Consider the following 21,261-nt stretch of genomic DNA (forward strand, 5'->3'; position numbering starts at 1 on the left):
GGAACGGATCAAGATCGATGACCAAGCATGAAACGCGTCAGTTGTAGTTTTTAAGGCTACATTCGTAGTTTTGCGACCAAATGTAGCGAACAAGAACTCAAGTTCTCAAGTGTATTGGGTCTACTTCGTGTGCCAATTAGAGGCACGCGACCCTTTTTCGTGAGGCTTCCCGGCTGATGCTCACTTTTGTAGCGATCCCCAGGCAGACAAACATAAGTTCATTTGCAAGTTGCATTCTGATGGTTGTATAGTCATCTGGCGATGTGCACGGAACTCGGCCCAAGAAGCGCATCAAACCAATTTGGCGAAGGAGGGCAACTAATAACATACCCCCTTGTGCATTCTATGCTACCACGAGGAGGAAGCTGTCACAGGCACATCATCACTTATGTTACTGCAAGGTTCATGCTTGTATATGGAAGAGTTTTGAGATAATTTGAGGATTGGGTCGAAGGTGAACTAAGGTTCCAATTGAACGGAATGGTTAATTGTACGGTGTTGTTGATATCGGTCAGCCGAGTCAAAGGCTGTCATTTGGTGTTATTGTTTGATGCTAAATGAGTGGAACTGAAGAGGGACCCTTTCTACAATGCTTTAACGGTTGAAGCAGTTTATTGTTGTTGTGTTTATTCCCGGAAATGAGTCTTTTATTCTGGGCTAATGGTTGTTCATTGAGAGCATGTTGTATTGTTCAACATAATATTATTACTGAGTACTTGAAGGTGCTAAGGTGAGACACACGGTACAAATCTAGAATTATTTGATGGTGCTAGGGGTAATGATTTGTAAACTAACATTTAGATGCACTCGTGCACTGGGGTCTCCAGTTAACTTTGTAAGCATAAGCGTAGGATTCCGGAAATTACGTAAATTTACATTTGTAATTTATATTCGTAGAACTTCTGAGGAAATATGTTTCCACATACAAAAGTTGATAGTTTTTGTAAAGCTGTTCTTCCGTTGATATGTTTTGCAGCATTTCATTTTTCTTTATTTGATTGAGTATTTGTATATGTATATGGTGGGTGTACCAATTGTCGCCATACATAGAAACAACTATTTTTTTTAAATTAGTAAAAGGCATGTGGGTGGACTTTATACACGGACAGAAATTTGTTACTATTGAACCAATAATAATGATTGTTACATTCAAATGAATGAAATCATTTGAATTTATGTCAATTATTATTGTTTCTATAATAAACGTTAATTTAAATCCAAAATGAAATTATGTTTGATTCAATCTGTTCCAATAAGCTAACTTCAAAAATAAATATTGTAGAAACAATAAGAACTATATTTATTCCAATAAGAGTTATGTTTGTTTTTACTCGAAGTTACTTTTCTTTATCCTAGACAATAACCTATGTAACATAGGGTAATGCTAGTCTGACACTATCTTCACATCGAAAACCAAAACAACAACACGAAGGCATTTTTGCTCCCATTAGTTCCTAGTGAAATATTCTATAATATTTTAATAATAAGGTAAGTAAACTTTCAATTATTTGAAATTTTGTAGTAGATATTTGTAGTGAAAAAATGATTAGACACGACTCTTGTTTTATTTTCTACTACAGGCAGCGGTAAGCATCCGCCAAAAACATCATCGGAGAGTTTACCCTGCTGGTTATGGGGAGGTTGATCTGACCTTCGGATTCTTTTCCATGTAATGAAATTCCATTCGGAAATGTAATTCTGCTACTAATTCTGGGAAAAAAGTTCCTGGCTATTCACTAGGTAAGCTATAGTCTTGACAATTTAAAATATCTTTTTGATAGAAGTTTTTCACGCAGGTATATAGTGAAATGTAAGTACTACTTTTCAACCCTGAGTTGGTCCCATCGATGATTGGCAACAATAATGTGCTAAACATTCGGTTTGAAGATGATTTCACTCATCCAAGATTCAAAATTGCGCAGTTCTGAAGAAACAAGATGAGTCTACGTGGGAAACTTCTGGGAAGCGTAGGATGAGTTGTATCCGATGTATACGTGGCGATTCTTGAGATATGTTTCACATTGGATTTCATATTGACTGGAGATTTATGGCAAAAAAATGTATGCATGTGAATGAATAATAGAGAAATTGATTATAAGAACATTATTAGGTGTAAACTGTTTTAAACAAACTAATTTGAAAGAAAAAGTTTAATAAGAATAAATCATAAAAATTATAAAAGTGATGATTGAAACAAAAATATTTTGACGCTATTTTTAATTACAATGATGATTAAAACAATGAAAAAAATATTGTTGAAACAACAATATTATTATTATTCAAATTACGAACGTTACTGCGTTATACGTTTCAGCTAATATCCGAACCATGAAATACGACAATGTTTGCTGTCAAAGCTACTGTAAAACAACAATAATGTATTATTGAAATAATAATATTTCTTATTACCGCCAAAACAATGTGAAATTCTTATTGAATATAGATCAAATATTATTGTATTTACGAGAGATTTTTCTGCGTGTATATCAAGCGAAAGGTTTTACTTCCTGCTCCTTAGAACAGCTGTGAAAACCACAATACAATTTGTTATTATCCTCAAAATTGAATAATCTATAATAGGAACGCATGCACCAGTTGTGGCGCTATTCTTAATTTTGGTTCCTTATTTGGCAAATCCCATTTTTTTCTTATGGGACTGGCCAAATTGGGACCACTAGTGCGACAACTGGTGCAAAGGACGTCAAAAATTAAGCAAAATCAATTTTTACAATCGGGTGTCTGTAAATTATCCGTACAGATTTTGGTAGTTTGCTTCTACAAATCAAAAACAGACAATAATGGACTGAATCGGTAGCTATATGGGCATAACAACTCAGCAGGCTGTAACAGATGTATACACTGAGCGTCATTTCATGTATAAAGAAAAAAAATCTTTGTGAATGCTTTTTTTCCGGATTTCCGAACAAAAAGGACTTGCCTTCCTACTCACCCGATTTGGATTGAATTTATCACTCGGTATCTTAAAATCAACAGCCATTAAAACACCGAACATATTGTCGAGACATTTGAAATCATGTCACAATCGTCAAAAATGTGTGAAAAGTATCTGTATAGAAACGTGCGGCCATCGTGTTTTTTTTTCAACACGATCGAAGGCGTACAACTCAGGACACAGGGGTCATTTTAATGTGAACAAATTCAGTTTGGTTTATGAAGTCCTATTATAATAACATGCAATGCATGCTGGTTCTTTAATGTATTCCAAAAAATATTTAAAAACCTGTCTTGTTGTACGGATAATTTGCAGACACCCTGGGAAGAAATCAAAGGTGTTATCGTATAATATGAATATGCTTTATCGATATGAACTTGGTTTTCGGTGATTTGATTGGCCATTTAGCCATACTTAATACTAGTGCAACAACTGGTGCTTTAGTCACAACTGGTACATTTAGCCTATTCATTACAAAAAAAACAATTGCCCTATGCGGAGGACTTGGTTTTTCATGCATACTATGTGTGTATGGGTCGCCCTAAAACATAAGGGAGTTTCAGTCAAAATAGTAGGCCTCATCGAAGCGTAGTTCGAAACTTTCACATGCCGAATCCTGCATAATGGAGCTTTGTCTGACCCTATCCGGGTAGTCGCTGGAGTGAGGCAAGGATGTATTCTATCTCCACTACTATTCCTCGTCGTAATTGACGAGATTCATGGTAGATTGACTGTGTACAAAACCGAACGCTGCTCAATGACGGGTTTCACCATCAATGTCAACAAGACCAAATCGTTGGATATCAACACGAACAACCCTTACAACTTTACGGTAGCCGCAGTGGAGATGGTCGAAAACTTTCAATATCTTGGCAGCCAGTTAGTCTCGGAAGGTGGAACCAATATCGACATAGGAGCACGGATCAAGAAGGCTAGGGCTGATTTGCAAGTTTACGAAATATATGGAGATCCAATCAGATTAGTCAACGCTTTAAATTCAGGATATACGTGAAATCTGTCTTGTTAGGCGCCAGTAAGACTTGGTGTGTATCAGCAGAGATCGAGCAAAAACTGCAAGTATTCATCAATCGATGTCTGCGTTTTATAATTCGGGCCTAGTGGCTTTTAACTGGATCGCGAATGTTGAGCTCCATTGACAATGCCACCAAAAGACAATATCAACAGAAATTCCTGAGCGTAAATGGATGTGGGTCGGCCACACATGAGGAAAGAGCGGAGACGAAATCAAGTAAGCGCTGGACTGCAATTCGCAAGGACATCGCAGCGGAGGCAGACCTAGGTGCTCGTGGCAACGTAGCCTTAATAAAGAAATAAAGGGAGTAATCTGATTTGGGCCCAGATCAAGGCTAAAGCGATCGAGCGGCTGCTATATACTCCTAAGGGTGCTCAAGACAATGAGTGAGAGTGAATGAGGAAAGTGACATCGGTTCAGAGTGTATGCCCAAATCCCGGACCGTTTTCACGTTCATATATCTGCGTATTCCTGACGGATTGTCTATTTGCATCAACATTTTGGTCGGCTTCCCCTATATTAGATCGGGTTTCCCCTATAAAACATGATAAAAGTATATGAAAAACGTCACAAAATGCTTAAAGAGTTTCTGCGTCCGATGGTTTTATCAAAATTGAATATTTTACGCAAGGTCATGTTGACATCAATTTAGACAACATTTTGCCAAACCCCTTATTTTTATGCAACAAACGGCCCACTTTGCTACGACAGAAGGAGGACGGATGTCGAACCACCACATAAACATTTCTTGCCTTCAAAACTCTCCACATGCCAAATTTGGTTCCATTTTCTTGATTAGTTCTCGAATTACACTAAGGTTTTTTTTACGTCGCTCCATGTACCGCGTAAAAAAAAACGACGTAAAAAAACCTGGCTAGTATAAAAAAACGACGTAAAAAAAAAACCTATTGGGGGACTTAGAAAATTTTATATGTTGGTGCCTACTGGGGACTTAAATTTTTTTAAATTGGTACTTATAATGAACGCCCCGATTTGTTCGCTAGGTGTTGTTCGTAGGTCATAGTACGCTTAGTATGGATCGTGATATGGTACATGGTTTTTGTGATATGAAACCAGGAATGTGTTCCGATCTATGCTCAAACCCATCCAAGAATTTCCTGAAATAAGGCCTTTAGATCTACACGCGTAAATAAAGAGCTGTCCGCCTGTTTCAAATATGGTGCAAGCTCTGTGCAGGGGTGTAAAATATCAGAAGACAAATTTGAGTTTGAATTAAATAAAATATCAGTGCAAAATATGCCCAGTGCATGATTCATTTTATTTTATCCCCATGCCTTCAAAGATTTGACACCTATGTCAACGATGACTTCATTTGCTTCTTTCATAAGTGTTGTCATTATCAAAATGAGGAAAGGTACAGAATTCATTAATGAATATCATACAAGTGTTTCTGCGTTCCGTGTTCACCTACTCGGCTTCCTGTTCATGCTCAGATTCATTGAATATATGAAACCATAAATCTCACATTCATCACAGCGTAGTGAAATTGTCATATACCTAAGCCGGTTTTAAAGGAACGCAAAAAGCTGTAAAAATGGATTCGAGTTGCTCTAAAACCAAAAAACGTTCGATGATTGACATCGCGGCGGATTTCGTAATACGTGATGGTGAAAAGGCTGGTTGCAACATAGATCCCAATGGGGAATGCTCATACGTACAGAACAAATATGACTCGGGAAATTTTATTCGGCATTTCCGTTTACGCCACAGCGAGCTAGCAAACGCTAAAGGTCTCCTGAAAGATTATGTTCAATCAGAGAAAAGCCGCGATTCGTGGCAAAACGGCCAATCGCCATTGACTTACAGCTTTTGATCGAAGCTGTCGCGAAGCTGGTCACTGAACATGGGCTGCCACTGTCATGCTTCGAGTGGGACGGTTTTCGACTGCTACTAGAGCCAATTTGTCAAGCGGTGGGATGTACTTTGAATCGAGAAACCATCAGAGAACACTTACGTGTTATTTCTCAGCGTGTCAAACAGATCCTCAAAGATGAGATGAAGGATAAATTAATATGCTTAAAGGTCGATTCTGCATCATGTCATAACAGACATATTCTCGGAATAAACGTTCAATATACTCTTGGGGAAAAGGTCGTGGTTCGAACTCTTGGTAAGTTATCCTCCAGTCCACTGAATTTCTTTCGCATTCACTGTAACCGCATAGTCGTCCCATCTTTGTTGGGTTTCCTGTTCATATGGGACAGTTAGGCAATTACAGACAGTTTCCTACATCGCGTCACACAACTGGTACATTCCCACCTCGCAGCTTAGTTTTCATTATTCACATTCACATTTGATAACTGCGAGGTACTTAAGACAGTTACCTTTCAGGTATCGTAATAGAATGTGGTTATCACGAATATTCTTATGCCCAAGCAAACCGAGACAATTTCCCATCTCACAATTTCATTGACCGGTTACGGATTTGAGCCTAGCCCTATGCAAGGTCTTCTTTATAGCCGTGCGACTTATCACTGACCTGCAGAAGATCCTTATTAAGTTCTTTCTACCTAGAAGCTTGACGTAATTTACAAACATTTGAATCCAATTTGCAGTAAGGCTATTTTTTTTTGCTAATAATGTATTTTTGATTATTTCTTTCTTGTTATATAGGAATGGTAGAGGTTAAAGAAAGCCAAACTGCCGCAGTCCTAAAATTAAAAATATTGGATACGCTTGCAGAGTACAATGTGCCCATTGGGAACATTTTCTCAATTACTGTCGATAACGGGGCTAATATGGTGGCGGCAGTGAAGAAAATGCGAAATGAACTACAAATGACATTGCTAGAGAACCTTGAGGATGTTGACTGCACAGGCGAACAAGAATCACCACGAGATATACCTTCTGAATTGTATGAAGAGTTCCAAGAGCGAATCAATCTTGTACGATGTGCTGTTCACACTCTGCAGCTGGCGATCTTAGACGTGGTGAATAAATCCCATGCAGGTGTGAAGAGTCTGACCGAGCTGGCTAAAAAATCAAAAAACGTGAAGTACCAAACGAATTTCGACCATCATGGTGCCTCGCACCCCCCTATTTGGAGCCAAACCAGATGGGGTGGTATTTTTGAGATGGTGCAATCTTTCAAAACGCAAAAATCATTCTTCGAACAACTAGCGACTCAATTTCCTGAACTCGGTATGTATGTATACACACCAACAAGGCGATTTCATCAACTGCCACAATTGTGCTTCAAAAAATCTACCATTGACGCTCGCATTCACGTATGATTTATCAAAAAGTAAATATGCAATTTTGCATATAGCCTTTTTGATAAATCATACGTGAATTGAAATAATTCACATATCTCAGATTCACATTACTTACTTATATATATTTGGTCATCATAGATCTTACCGACCACTGGAATTTCGTTGACAATTATTATGAGGCATTCAAACCGCTGTACATTTGTACAAAGAAAATGCAGGCGGAGCATGTATGTTTACCCGATTTCTACATGGCCTGGCTAATGGCAATCAGTGAAGTGCGCAAGCTCAATGAAAACCCGTTTACTCCTGAGCTGATGAACTCGTTGACTACGCGATTAAAAGCTTTGCGTGGATCTAGAGCTTTTAAAATGGCTCTTTTTATCGATCCGAGGTTTAACTATCGAGGATCGAAGTTTTTTTCACCTGAGGAAAAAATGGAAATACAGGTACATATATTCATTTACAAAATGTTATAAGAATCATTCAAGTGATTGATTCTTATTCTTTCGCACTCTCTTTCTTTTCATCTGAATCAGTCTTCTGTCACACATACAATCACGAACAACACACATGGGGAGAACTATTGCTTAAAGGCTCTCCCAAACCCAAGCGATTTCATCGCTGCGAAAGCTTCCATACCAACGGCGACAGTCGTCAAGCGATAACACTATCGCGTCGCGTATGTTTGGGGGAACCTTAATGCTCCCATTTTTCAATAAAATTTCCATGAATCACACAAGAACACTATAATTTATATTTTATAGAACTTCCTGCGAACATGCTCCAATTTACTTTCTTTCTCATCATCCCTTCTCAAGGGTTTCATCAACGAAACGTGGCAGCGAATTCACCAACTGCAAACGCCTTCATCTGCTTCTCACATGCCAAACGTATCCCTGAACAGCTCCGAACACAACGACGACTTTGATGAATATCTCACCGAGATGTATGGTGGATCCGTGAATATGGATCACGAACTAAGCGAAACCAGATTTCTACAACAGCTACAGTCTATCGATCTCGAACCTCGTCAAAACCATAACTATAATGTCTGGGACCACTGGTTGCGCCGGAAAACAACACATCCGGAGTTGCATGCCGTATCCATGATTGTGCTGGCCACTCCTTCAAACCAAGTTTCCGTTGAAAGAGCCTTCAGTGCTCTTGGGTTAGTATTATCTAATTTCCGCACGCAGCTGTCAGAAGAAACCTTGACGAATATTCTTCTAGTCAAGTTGAACAAGGCTTTATTCCCACAAGCGATTTCAACAGCTTACAATTGGAAGGAAATTGAACTAAAAGATAGGGTGAAGCGGATGGCTAACGAATAAATTGATTCCGACTCTCGAACACAATATAATGTAATAAAAGAAATAAAAGTTTTCGAAATTAATCCTTTTTATTATCTATATTATTTCCATGGCTCAGATTTATCGTGCAGTAGTATTATTCAATCATAGGAGCAAAATTACTAATTTTATCATACCGTGTATTATCGTTTGCTGATAAGGGATTATCACAACAGTAAATCAGATGTGAATAAGTATAACATGGGAAATTCCAATGAGATCGTATACGGTCCTCTCAATGTATGCATCTCAGTCGCGGATGTTTCATATCCATTGAACTGGCTATCCTATTTCGCCGTCGTGAGGGTTGTGTTGCAATTCATTCAGAATTCCAGGAATACATGATAACTGGGCTTGTCCTAATGAGCGGCACCGACACACATTCGCACAAATTCGTTTCTTTATCATCTTCCTGGAATATGACAAAACATACAATAGATATTATTTAGTAAGAACTAGATTCTAAGTTGATTTTTGAAATCAGCTGTCACTTACCGTGCTAGAGTATAGCTTCAAATTCCAAAAACTCACAGCTGCTTTTGTTTCGGCTTTGCTTGAAAAATATCCTTCCTTTTTCACAAAATAATTCACGGAATACTTCTTCCTTCATGAAAACTTATCTGTCAAGACTCAAGCGGGTTGCTCGGGTTTCATAGTCAGTTTCAGCTACATCGACACTGTTGTTTTATAGGAGCGTAAATCACAAGCACAAATAACGACTGTGACGACTAACTTTGTAGTATTCGTTAACTCACAATATTTTGTACGTCCATAAGATGCGGAGTTCTACTAAATCACATTGATAGGTTGCAGGCGGCGGTTATAATTGTCAGAACAAAATTCTAAACAAAACAATGTCTTAGTCCCATATGAAATGACAATGTTGACATATTTTAATCTAGCCATACATTCGTTAATGACTTATTCGGATATTGTTGAACATATTTTTGGATTTCATATTCTTTTGTTACATGATCATAAAAATGCAGTCAATTAATAATTTGTATGCACTGTAGGGTCGAATGCACAACAAGATTTATTTCGAAAAATGTATTGAAGAGTAAAGTGAGGTAACAATTTGTAAGGCTTTGATTAAATTTTCGAATTAAATTCAAATTTGGACATTTATGAACATAGATAAAACAGAATGGTTTTCCATTTTTACTTTACTGTCATTATCATCGGGACAAAACGAATATGAATTATTTAGGTGTTCATTCTCAGTTCAACAGTTTACGAATGAGTGTAAAGAAGAATGTGGGTACAACAACAATGCGATTGACGGAGTGTAACCTCACATGAGGTAGTAACAATTCATTTTCCATGGCATTTGATTCATTGGTGACTGAATTCAATGTTGTCTCGATTTTCTGCGATTTCACTAAAATGAGTTTGACTTTTTTCTACCCTGGCTCTGTGTGACCCATATAGTAGATTGTGTTCAAAGCCTAAGTTCCTAGTCATCCAAAAAAATTCCGAAGTAAGGCCTTTAAATCTATATGCGTAACCAATAGGGTCAGACAGACAGAAATTTATTTTTATGTATTCAGAAGATTTTTATTTTAATCTTTATTAACGTGTTTTTTTTTATTCTAGATTAAGATCAACACTAGGATGAAAGGAGACTAGAGTCCGAGTCTCCTTTGCGGCCAACCTAGGATTTCGGCAGATACAGTGAAAACAACGTATTTAAGGGGAATGGTAGGCCAGAGGTATCAACCTCGCGTGCCAACCAAGGGTATCGCCATTTATTGTAACTCAACCTAGATACTTTAAAATAACCGTAATAATCAAAATTTAAAAAAAACTAAGCAATAATAAAATGAACCCAAAAAGACGTCGACGGGGTTTTGTTTGGTAGTGTAGGTATATCACGGTTTTTAGTGGAAGGCATTGTTTCTAGAACTCTTGTAATAGTTCGAAAGGGTTGAGAATATATAAGAAAAGTCTCACATAACACTAATATGATAGGTCTTATTTTCCACATTTGTTCATATTGTAAAATTTCCTGCAGCAACTTGTTGCAAGTAAATCGGATAGGCATGAATGCCTGAAAAATAAGAGAGTTTTTTACACGGGTTTCGCTTATAAAAATACAGCCGATTCTTTTTTTACACGGGGGATGCGTTCCGTTCAAAATTTGAAAATCCGTGTAAAAAAGTTTTATTATTTCTCGACGAATCATGCAAAATGGAGCAACTTTGCAAAAAATTTGTATGGGATGTTTTTTACTCGGCCGTGTAAAAAAAATCCGTGTAAAAAACAGAATCGGGTGTTGGATTTGGCCATAACTTTTGAGCCCATAGTAAAATCGGGCTGATTTTCAATAAGAAACAATGGGAACTCCCCATAGAATGCAACAAAGGTTAAGGATGAGGCCTGAAAAATGAGTGATTTTTTTGGGCACGCACGCACACAAGGTAATGGAACGTACACACTGTCAAGCAGTTTGCCCAACATTGACTCCACCTCTCGTTTATTCAAACATCCATCAAGTTTTACCAACAACGGCACGACCAATCATTTTATTCGACCAACAGCATCACATACGAACGACCGCCAACTTGACCACCAACCATCAAAAATGTATGGGGTTTGTGCAACTTCACTACAAATGCTCAAACATGTTCGGCGAACCTTGACTCCACCCCCGACAACTCAAACCAAAATCAAACCGTTTTAATTTTTTCCAACCGAGCCGCCAACTGTCAAATGGTTGTTCGAACAACTTCACACACGTTCAAACAAAGCAGCAAACGAAGCGTTTTCTTGGGGGCGGAGTCAATGTTCGTCAAACTGCTTGGTGTGTACGTTGCATAATACTATGGGTCTCCGGGTCTCTATAAAAGTTTGTTTTGAAGCGAAAATATAGCCTTTCCGAATACTTTGTATATGAGAAAGACAAAAATAGAAAATCCTGTGATTTTTCGACCTTTCGCGACCAGAACGCCTCTTTTAGTTTAGGGCGATGTTCGGAATCCGAAATACTACCCTGGATCCCATCCCATCCCAAGTTTTTGGGGGTGGTCATACTTGGGACATCTGCAGATAAAGTGCTCCACACTGTTTTCGGTTTCGCAGAGTTTACAGTGAGACCGGAAGTGTCCTTCACCGAAGATTTGGGAGACCCTTGTGTGGCCGGTTCGGAATAACCTGATGTTCTTTTTTAATAACAGGATCATTCCAGGGACCGATGGATCCTTTGACTTTCCTCGAAGAAATCCTCTGCTATTGCTCCCGAGCCCAGTCCTCGCCGACGACACTCTTCGTCCATTTCTTAAGGTCGGGCAGCGGGACGGGACGCGTGTAAGGTAGTCTCTCGTGTCCAACACTGACTCAGTAACAGTTCATTATAGAACTTCGAAACTTTCAACTTTCGCATACCCCCTATTATAGTATTATATGCTTCCTTTGAACATTTTGCAAGGACCAATATTATTAGGGGCTGTTCACAAATTATGTAACGCTGTTGGAAGAGGAGGGAATCAGGCCATGCCTTACGTTCCATAAAAACAAATAAAGTCCTATTTACAAAATATGCTACGAAGGGAAGGATAAGGTTGCAAAATTGCCAAATTTTGCGTTTCGTTATTTGTGGACGATCCCATTCAATAACGCACCAAACTTGCATTACTATGCAAAATTCATTCATTATATACCAACGTATAATAATTCTGTCCTCTTCATCACTCCTCATCATGGTAAGAAGTCGTCCATAGAATATATTATGCATTTCGGACTAAAAGGATTGAAAGTCTTTCAAAAAGCATGATGATCAACGAAAAAATATAAGCTCAATACAAAAACCGTAACAAGAGATGGGATCACCAGTTTGTGTGAAGTATAGAATGGATTTTTAGAGTAGCCGTCAAGCAAGCAAGTGCAGTGCGTGTTTTAGTAGTTGTAGTAGTAGTTCAAGACAAAATTTTCAAAACGACTTATCTGCTTTTTGTAAACAAAGATTGAAACGACGGTTTGACGAATCTGATAGCTCTCCCACGCAAACTAACACCATCAACAGGTAGCGGAAACCTTCACCTACCTAATGGTGGTGTTGGTTTGCGTGGGAGTGCTATCAGATTCGTCAAATCGATGTTTGAATCTTTGTTTACAAAAGCAGATAAGTCGTTTTGAAAATTTTGTCTTGAGTTAATATCTATCTTGTTTTCGACGGCTTATGCGCATTAGGGTGGACCACACTTATATGGAAAAATTCAAAATCATTTTTTCGTGTCGTATACCCCCTGAATATAAAGCGGTTTTCGGGAGCCTTTTCGTAATAATGTAAAGATAGTAAATAACACTAATGAGCGGGATTGAATGACCACAGCGCCACCTAGAGATAAAAACGTGGAAAGTGTGAATTTTCCCATTTAGTCGATTTTTCCGATTTTTCATGCTCGTTGAGCATCCACTTAGACTTGACGGATCTGGCTGTAATTTTTACAGTAGCTTCTGGGAGCAAAAAACTTCATTTTCCCCAGAGTATACGTCTCAAAAAATGGTTTTGATTTTTTTTTCATGTAAGTGTGGTCTACCTTAATGTACATGTATTGCGCTTCGCTCCGGTCGAAACAAACGCGATCTTCAATGGTTTGCAGTAGCCATCGAGCGAGTAAGTGCAGTGCGTATTTTAGTCTTAGCGAAAATAATAAAATATCTATTTGGTATTTGGTGGCTTTTGCGCATGTATTGCGCTTTGCTCCGGTCGAAACAAGCGCGATCTTCAATAGTTTTCAGTAGCCATCGGGAAAGTAAGTACAGTGTGTGTGCTATTCGTCGCGAGTAAGTACAGAATGCTGCGTGTCGGTTCGGTCGTCCAAAACCAAAACGCGTTCCTCCACAGTTTGCATATGCCGCCGGGAATGCATAGTGAGTAGAGTCTATTAGGGTGCCAATGAAAATGACATTTTCGAATTTCAAAAAATGACATTGCTCACAAGTTTCATTACTCCAAAATATGACCCCATGCAAAATTTGAGCTCAATCGGACATGATTTAGGGGTGCCTAAAATTCATCAAAGCTTTGAAATTTTTACCCATGAAAATTTTGCCAAGGGACCAAAGAAAAAGTCGAAAACCTAATTTTTATTTTTGATGCCGGACGATACGCAAACGTTTTCGTAGTCAAAAGTTTCCCCCTATGCAAAATTGAGCTAAATCGAACATGATTTAGGGGTGCTCAAAAATAACAAAAAAAAAAAAAAAATTTCTCACGGGCGATAAATATTTTGTTTTGTTTTTTGATGCCAAAGGACTCAAAACGCATGAAACTTTGAGAATTATTTTTTGAAAAAAATCAACTGTTTTGGGACTTCGAAAAAATGTCTTATGGCGAAAATAATTTTTCATCGAATTTAAAAACCGGACGTTACGCAAACATTTTCTTAGCCCTCAAATATGCCCCTATGCAAAATTTGAGGTCAATTGGACATGATTTAGTGGTGCTCAAAATCTTGTTATCAAAATTTTGAATTTTTGAATTGGTCAGTTTCCGACACCCCCCACCTCCACCCCTCCAGCGTGGACAATTGCTCATATAAATTAAAAAAAAATACGAACCGTGGACATTCGCCATAACCCCCCTTCCCCTAGATTTTTCCCTAAGGAAACTGTTCAACTTATCAAAACCGAACAGTCTTAATAATAAATATTAATATCTCCTACCCTCCAATCCATTCGGAATGACCATGGCGCTGAATTTTTTTCTTCTTTATTAAATAAGCTTTCAGCCCTTGGCTGGTTCACCTCTGATAAGACTGAACGTTTCTGTCATCAGCTATTGTCATTCTGAAGTTGTTTATTAGACTGTTTTCAAAAAGTATCAAAAACTGAACCGGTCATGTTCGAAAAACTTGTTTGAAGAAATCCAAATGTGCAAATTTATGACAAATGTTCAGCTTCTGATATGATTGACTGACATTGGCAGTCATATTACTAATGATTTGTAATACATTCAAGAATTTTGTTTGTAATAGGGGAACTAAACCGGTTTTGGCCATGTTCCTAATTTATTTTTACGGAATAATCGCGTAAAAAAGTGTCGCTCATTTTTTTGGGCACTTACCCTCAACCGATTTGCTCGCAATAAGTTGGATTCGATGCAGAGTACTGTTTCATTGTTTCCTATTGAAAATTGGCCAAATCGGACTATGGGCTCGGAAGTTATAGTCAAAATACTATTTTTTATAATGCACGAGAAAGGCACCATCACCGCTAGGTGGATTAATCAGGGTTTTTAGGGAACCTTCGCTCTATGTTTCAGGAGTCCGGGTTCATTCTGTTTTACAGAAAAGTATTACTTTGTTCAATAAAACCTTTATATCGATGTAAATGTTTTACTTACAATTGCAAAGGAGCGTCCAACGTTTAACATTTTCAAAAGAATTATTTTCTTTTAGAACTTGGATCATCTTCTTTATAAATAAATATGTACAAGAAAAGTCGCTGTAATTTTTGTCAATTCTTTTTCGCGCTAGGCGGCTAGAAAAAAAACATCAGAACGATGTTGTTCGACTAGCAAAATTTGTTTGCCTGCTTCCAGTTCAGCATTTCATTTTGCTGAAACAAAATTTAGAAAATTGGTATGTAGAGTTCCACATAACTTAATTCAGAAAAATATAATTTCATAGAAGCCCAATAACAATATACGCTTTACGAACTTATTCACACAATGTAAAGTTGTTCGTGAGATTCCATCTTCAAGGTACATTACCGTATCAGAAATATTGCTTTCAACGTCGATAATGAATGAATCATAGGACGGAATCCCCCGAACCAAACGAACGACACGCGAGACTACAATAATGGGATAGCCTAATTTGCATTTGGCTCACTGCCGTGTTCGACGTTGTTGGACTCACGTTCGATTTCAATGAATCACCTAAGCATGTGGGCAAACAAATAAACCCTTGAGCCGCATCTTGGAATCTCCTAAGCATCTTAATTTTTATAGATGCCTAGTGAGGGAAATCTCACCGTATATTTTGTACTGCACATACTGTCGCTTTAGAAATTTGTAGTCGCTTCCGGGCCACCCACTGTATAAGCAACTTTTCTAAAGTTGATACATTTTTGGTACATCATTCCATTTGTTCGACATATTAAAGCTGTATTCTTCGGAAAGTGGCAACCACCCTCTGGGTAAAATGGATGAGGCACAATGCGCATGTCTACGGTTTCGAATAACATCCAAACGACAAAGATGGCTCCCCGTCGAGTGCGCAGCTATTTATACGCAGCAGAGATTTGTGCAAAACTCATCCCTCTGGTCCGAAGTACATATACATTTTTCTACCAAAACGCACACAAAAAACGAACTAATGATCATCATGTGTGATTCTTTTGCTTGTCAACCTCTGACTACAGTGTGGGATAAACGCATTGTCAAATTTTTTATTTATTTTTTCAATATAATTATTGTTTCTTATGAACGTAAGTAGTTCAAACTTTTCAATTTAATCGATACATGATTAGGTAATTTTTTTAGTGACCGAAAGAGACATTGAGGGAATCGAATACCATTGCATGCTGTAAATAATAGAAGAAGGAACAGCTTCAAGCTTTCCCAAATAAAAGGCTAGATTTATTCTAGAAAGACTATCCGGGTAAGCGATGATCCAATCCCATCCCATAGTAGCATTGCATTGAGTCAATGTCACCCCTGATGACGGTAATTTTCAGTATTCACTTTACAAATGTATGTTGATAACGATATTTCGCCATTCTAACAGTTCATACTGTTGTTACTGTTACGCACATCACCCCCGATGTGAGACGTCAGTACTGTTGCGACTGTAGGAAAAATCGATACGATGTTTCTCTACTGACATGATTTGTCCCTTCTCAATTCGAAACACGTTCCTGAACAAACGGCCCATAAATCATTCCGGTTTCGTGCTGTTTGTCAGTTTTCAAGAACTGAAAATTTCCAACACCGGCGATGATAGTGGCAGCGGTCAATAGCTAACGCAGAAGTGAACAAAAAAAATACCCGCCCTAGCAAATCCGATTCGTCGCACCGTTTCCAAATTGCGCCCCCAATTATACGCGCCTAATTGAGTTGTCAATCGCTGCATCCGAATAATGGAACATATCCATCCATGGTCCGCACTAATAGGTTTAGATTCGTTGTCGTCGAGTACCTACCTTTCCGTGTTCTTTGTCAAAGTCGCACTCTTTCTCCAGGCCCAGATGGGCCGGATGGTGATGATGGTGGTGATGTGGGTGATGATAGAGGCCGTGGTTGATGTTGAATACTAACTGAACGTTGATACCGGTGGTGGCGAACGAGATTTCGGTATGACCTTCGCAGCAACCGGCACGGAAGCGACCACGTCTCTCCTCGATTGGGCGATCGCGAAAACCAGTATACCGGACCTAGGATAACAGAAAATGGAAAAAAGAAAATATAAGTCATTGGTAAATAAGTTAAGTGTAAAGCAAGGTGTAAAGTCTATTGATTACTATCGAATATATGAAGGTTGGTGTTGGTCATACTTAACAGCTTGTCGGGTCGTCGATGCCAAGACAGAAGAAGATCTATTTAGACATGCTTGTCAATAACGTTTGTTAACTTCATTACTCAGGTGCATTTCAACCGATTTTCTTGATAGTGAATGGTGAATGGTGAATGGTTAGCAACTGTGGATTTTCAGTGCTGCATAAAAAGATCAACTTGAGTAACCAATCCAGCGGAAATATGCAGTGTCTTTCTTATGGTTTATAAAAAACAGTAATGGAAATTACTTTCCATAATGAAAACCATTATAAAGAATAAATTGATGCCAATCCTCATACGTCCATTTTTTCCAATTTCACACGATAATCATTATAATAAATAGCGTAATCTGAAAAGACTAGAAGCTTCCCAAATAGATATTCTCCCGACACCATTTACAACAAGGTTTTCATATGTTGCCACTTTGATAAATTACCTATGTAAAAACATGTGAACTTATCAATTTTGGCATCATTTTTACATACGGTAATGGTAATGACAAGCAATTTCGACAAGCAAACCTTCTCAGTAGCTGATTTTACCCATTAACAGATACTGTTTTATTTTTGATATTAGTCCCACCATGGAAAATTCCCCATTTTGTTGCAAAATCGATTCTACTCATTAAAATGTCAAATGTAGAATAATATTGCCATTAATTTATATAATTTTCCAAGAACTTGTGATATTACGAAATTGTAGTGCTCAAATGAGCCCCCCTGTGCGTCCTATTCTTCAACGTTGCTGCTTTGGGTCTTGGTGAATTTTTCAATCTGATGTACTGATGTGTCTACGAAACTGATGCCCCCCATCTACTATCCATGAAAAATTTTAATTTTCGTGTACCGAATAGATCACTGCGGAATACTACTTTACTACAACCACGCTTCCATCGAACGGTGTCTGGATACAATAAACCGATCTCGGCATGTATTTGCGCATTAACGACTGTCGAAGATGTATTCAAGTTCAACGAACCAAACGTTTTGTAAATCGTATTCAATGTTTGTTAAACTAGTCATAAGTTTTTATTTCTATTAAGACTATTTGTCAGATAGACTATCTCAAATACGAATACAAATATCAATTAATGACATTGATCGCTGTAGTCGTGGGGGTTGGATTAAAGGGGTGGATTAAAAAAATGTAAACGAGCAGGAGAGCTGAAGTCCACCCCAGCTGGGAAGGGGATCAACAACCCAGGACAAACCATGAAAAGTCTGATCGCCTCTGAGTATTAGACCTGAAACCGGATTGAAGAGCTCATTACGTCCATGATGGCAAATAATCCTTCATTCTTCATACAAGGCAGCGCAGCCCCCCATCTTTCAAAAAGGAGATGATGGCCGTGAGACTGGCGACGTCAACCGCAAGAGCATCCCTGATGTTGGTAGGAGGAATCCCGTAAGTATCCCTAGTGATCTGGAACTTGGGGAACTGACACAGAAAATGTTCTACCATGTTGAGGACCCCGCATACTTCGTAAGAAATCCGGAAACGATCCCCAGCGAGACTATCGGCTGATCCTTTATGGGTTGGGTCGATCCAGGAAGTGGTATGCCTCTTAAGGACAATCCTCAAATAATTACATTTAGAAGTGCTCGCGTTTTCAAGGACACACCACGAAATACGGAAGCAACACACAACTGTCATTTTTATTATCAGCATACGTGGAATATTAAACGCGAGTATTTGAGTTTGGATTCCGTGCGGAGTGTCCTTATTCTGCCGCCACTGGCAAAATAAAATGCTCATTGTTGCTGTTGAAATTAATTAACTTTCTTGGTAACTTGATTAGCAGGGTTTGCAGAAATCGCTCTCAATAGATAACGAACAACGATAAAAGAGAGGCAAAAACCTCGTTGAATTATAACAAGCCATGAAAACAAAACTATCGCACTTGTATACAAGTTGAAAAAAAAAACTGATTCAGATAGGCGGCCCCTCACCGAGAGAGTTTAATAAAACGCGTTGTTCTCGCTCATTCTATGTTGGGGACCATAATTTTTTCGCACAGCTAAGTGAAACAAGTTGAAATGCATCATCATGCATCATCCGAATTAGTTTTTTTTTCAAATTGTATACAAGTGCGATAGTTTTGTTTTCATGGCTTGTTATGATTCGAAGAGGTTTTAGCCTCTCTTTTATCGTTGTTCGTTTTCTATTTAGAGCGATTTCTGCAAACCCTGCTTACCAAGGTTACTTAAAAAAAAAATACTTTCTCATTATTCCTTTCCAGACACGCTCATGGAGATGCAGAGGTTTGCTTGGTCTCTTATAGCAATAACTTTCCTCTCCTGATCCTAAAATAACTGTGAATTAAAAGAAACTCCAAAGCATGTTCAGTAGAGTAGTCAACATTTCAGAAATGTTTGAAAATTCCAACTTCCATATGCTTATTATCTTCTTTTCAAAAATATAGGAGTCCATGCAAAATTTCAGGCAACTTGGTGATTATTTAGGGGTGGCGCAAAGGTAATTTATTTTCATATGGAATTTTATATGAAAAACAACTTAAAATTTATTTAAGTTCTCTTACAACATGATGAATTTGAATACATTTGAATTCATCACGATTACATATACAGTAGCCGTTCGATAACTGCAACGCATTCTAGACGCCAAACGGTTGTCAATCGACGTCAGATGCAATAAAAGTGCATCTAAATGTGCAGCGCAATGCAGCTGTCATTGAGATTGACACCAGTTTGAAGTTTAGCGGTCCGATAACTGCAAAACTGTTGCAACTATCGAATTTCAGTTAAAAAGCATTGCAGTTAAATGACTTGCAGTTATCGAACGTCTACTGTACATATATACATTTGAATTCATCACGATTTTATAGTTCTAGGAGAGCTTGACAAAATGTTAATCCCATATAAACAAAAAAAATCTTGAAATTCTGCCAGAACTCCTACATAATAAAAAGACTGATGAACATATGAGAGCTGTAATTTACGAACCATATCGTAATTGACCTGCAATTGAACACGACCGGCGTTGGTATCGCTCAATTTCGGGTCATTGTTTATTAGACGTTGAGGATGTTAAAAGTTCCACAAATTAAGCGGCATCGCGTCCACATGTACAACCTGTGCACTGCGTGTACAACTTGTGGAGTCCACAGTGTGGACGTGTGAATTTTACGATAATGATAATACATAATACCCTAACATAGACGAAAAATATGCACGGAGTTATTGTAATCCGCATGTTACAAAACCATCATTTTGACGAGTCGACCCACGGCTCATTCAATCTTTATCGCCTTGCGTTGCTTCATTAACGCGGAGCTTTCAGGTGAAGATGAAGATGCGATGTGTTTCAGTACCCGGGCAGAAGCCATGAACAGAATAACAAAACATGATATGGACTTGATTGATATAAGAGATAAAATAATAGGCAACAATATCAAAAATTTGCACCGAAATATCATTTAAATATCAAGATATGCTATGGATAAGAACAAATTAATGGCACATGATATTGATCACTTCTTATAAACAGCATAACTTGATCTCCTTATTAGGGCTTCCATTTTTTCCGGGAATCAACTTCCCGGGAAACGGGAAATGAAATAATAATTGAAATGAAACGGAAAATGAAAAAATAAAAAAAATCTCGAAACTAATTCAAAATCGTAGTTTTAATTTTGTCGTTAAATATTATTTTAAAAATATACATTCGACATTTTGTCCTCAAATGATGAAAGAGTTGTTTGAAAAGCGTTAACTCCTTCAACAAAATGTTCGCCATGTCATAAGTAGCAGCATCTGCTCTGGCTCAAGAGTAAGATCTGCAGTGTCCTGATGAGCTCCACTATGTGCTACTTTTCCATAATTTTTCAAAAACTTTTTCAGGTTGTATCCGCATTTTTTTTTGGACAACGACACCAGTTTTTGGGCAACGACGGCTTCGAGACTCTTCTATTATCGCCAAAATATTCCTAACATGAACTATTCTTATACTTGACGACGTTTTTTTAGTGCATAAAATCTTCTGGTCAACTTTGAAGGATAAACCATTTTTATTCATGTACGTCCACTTGAACACATTTTATATTTAAAGCTGATGAATGAAATATTTGAAATGAGAATTCTTCCATTCGAAATAAAAAAAAAGATTTCAGGCGAGTGCTTGATTGTCGTACTTTAATGATCCTGACTATAACATTTTTTAAAGTCAAACTT

General features: G+C 38.0%; 2 protein-coding genes and 1 long non-coding RNA gene across 3 annotated transcripts in view; 2 read left to right on the forward strand and 1 right to left on the reverse strand.

The window, feature by feature from the left end:
* Window positions 1-21,261, reverse strand: part of LOC134203304 (protein big brother-like) — a 29,947-nt gene that overhangs the window by 2,123 nt on the left and 6,563 nt on the right. The window contains exon 2 of the mRNA XM_062678182.1: window positions 16,720-16,950. Within this exon, the coding sequence (XP_062534166.1) occupies window positions 16,720-16,950 (231 nt within the window). The remainder of the gene's footprint in view (window positions 1-16,719; window positions 16,951-21,261) is intronic.
* On the forward strand, window positions 1,417-2,093 carry LOC134203307 (uncharacterized). Its single transcript, XR_009977566.1, has 3 exons — window positions 1,417-1,488; window positions 1,581-1,740; window positions 1,797-2,093. It is a non-coding gene; the product is annotated as an uncharacterized LOC134203307 (long non-coding RNA).
* Window positions 5,550-8,624, forward strand: LOC134203306 (uncharacterized). Its single transcript, XM_062678184.1, has 4 exons — window positions 5,550-6,117; window positions 6,621-7,148; window positions 7,361-7,668; window positions 8,041-8,624. The coding sequence occupies exons 1-4, from the start codon at window positions 6,003-6,005 to the stop codon at window positions 8,551-8,553; spliced, it is 1,464 nt and encodes a 487-aa protein (XP_062534168.1). The 5' UTR covers window positions 5,550-6,002; the 3' UTR covers window positions 8,554-8,624.

Source organism: Armigeres subalbatus, unplaced genomic scaffold (genome assembly GCF_024139115.2).
Source record: "Armigeres subalbatus isolate Guangzhou_Male unplaced genomic scaffold, GZ_Asu_2 Contig1748, whole genome shotgun sequence".
Taxonomy (NCBI): domain Eukaryota; kingdom Metazoa; phylum Arthropoda; class Insecta; order Diptera; family Culicidae; genus Armigeres; species Armigeres subalbatus.

Excerpts from the sequence above, each read along its gene's own strand:
- LOC134203306 (XM_062678184.1), top strand. The coding sequence starts at position 6,003 with ATGAAGGATAAATTAATATGCTTAAAGGTCGATTCTGCATCATGTCAT. Across the intron at positions 7,149-7,360 it reads GACTCAATTTCCTGAACTCG|ATCTTACCGACCACTGGAAT; the intron begins GTATGTATGTAT and ends TGGTCATCATAG. Across the intron at positions 7,669-8,040 it reads AGGAAAAAATGGAAATACAG|GGTTTCATCAACGAAACGTG; the intron begins GTACATATATTC and ends TCCCTTCTCAAG.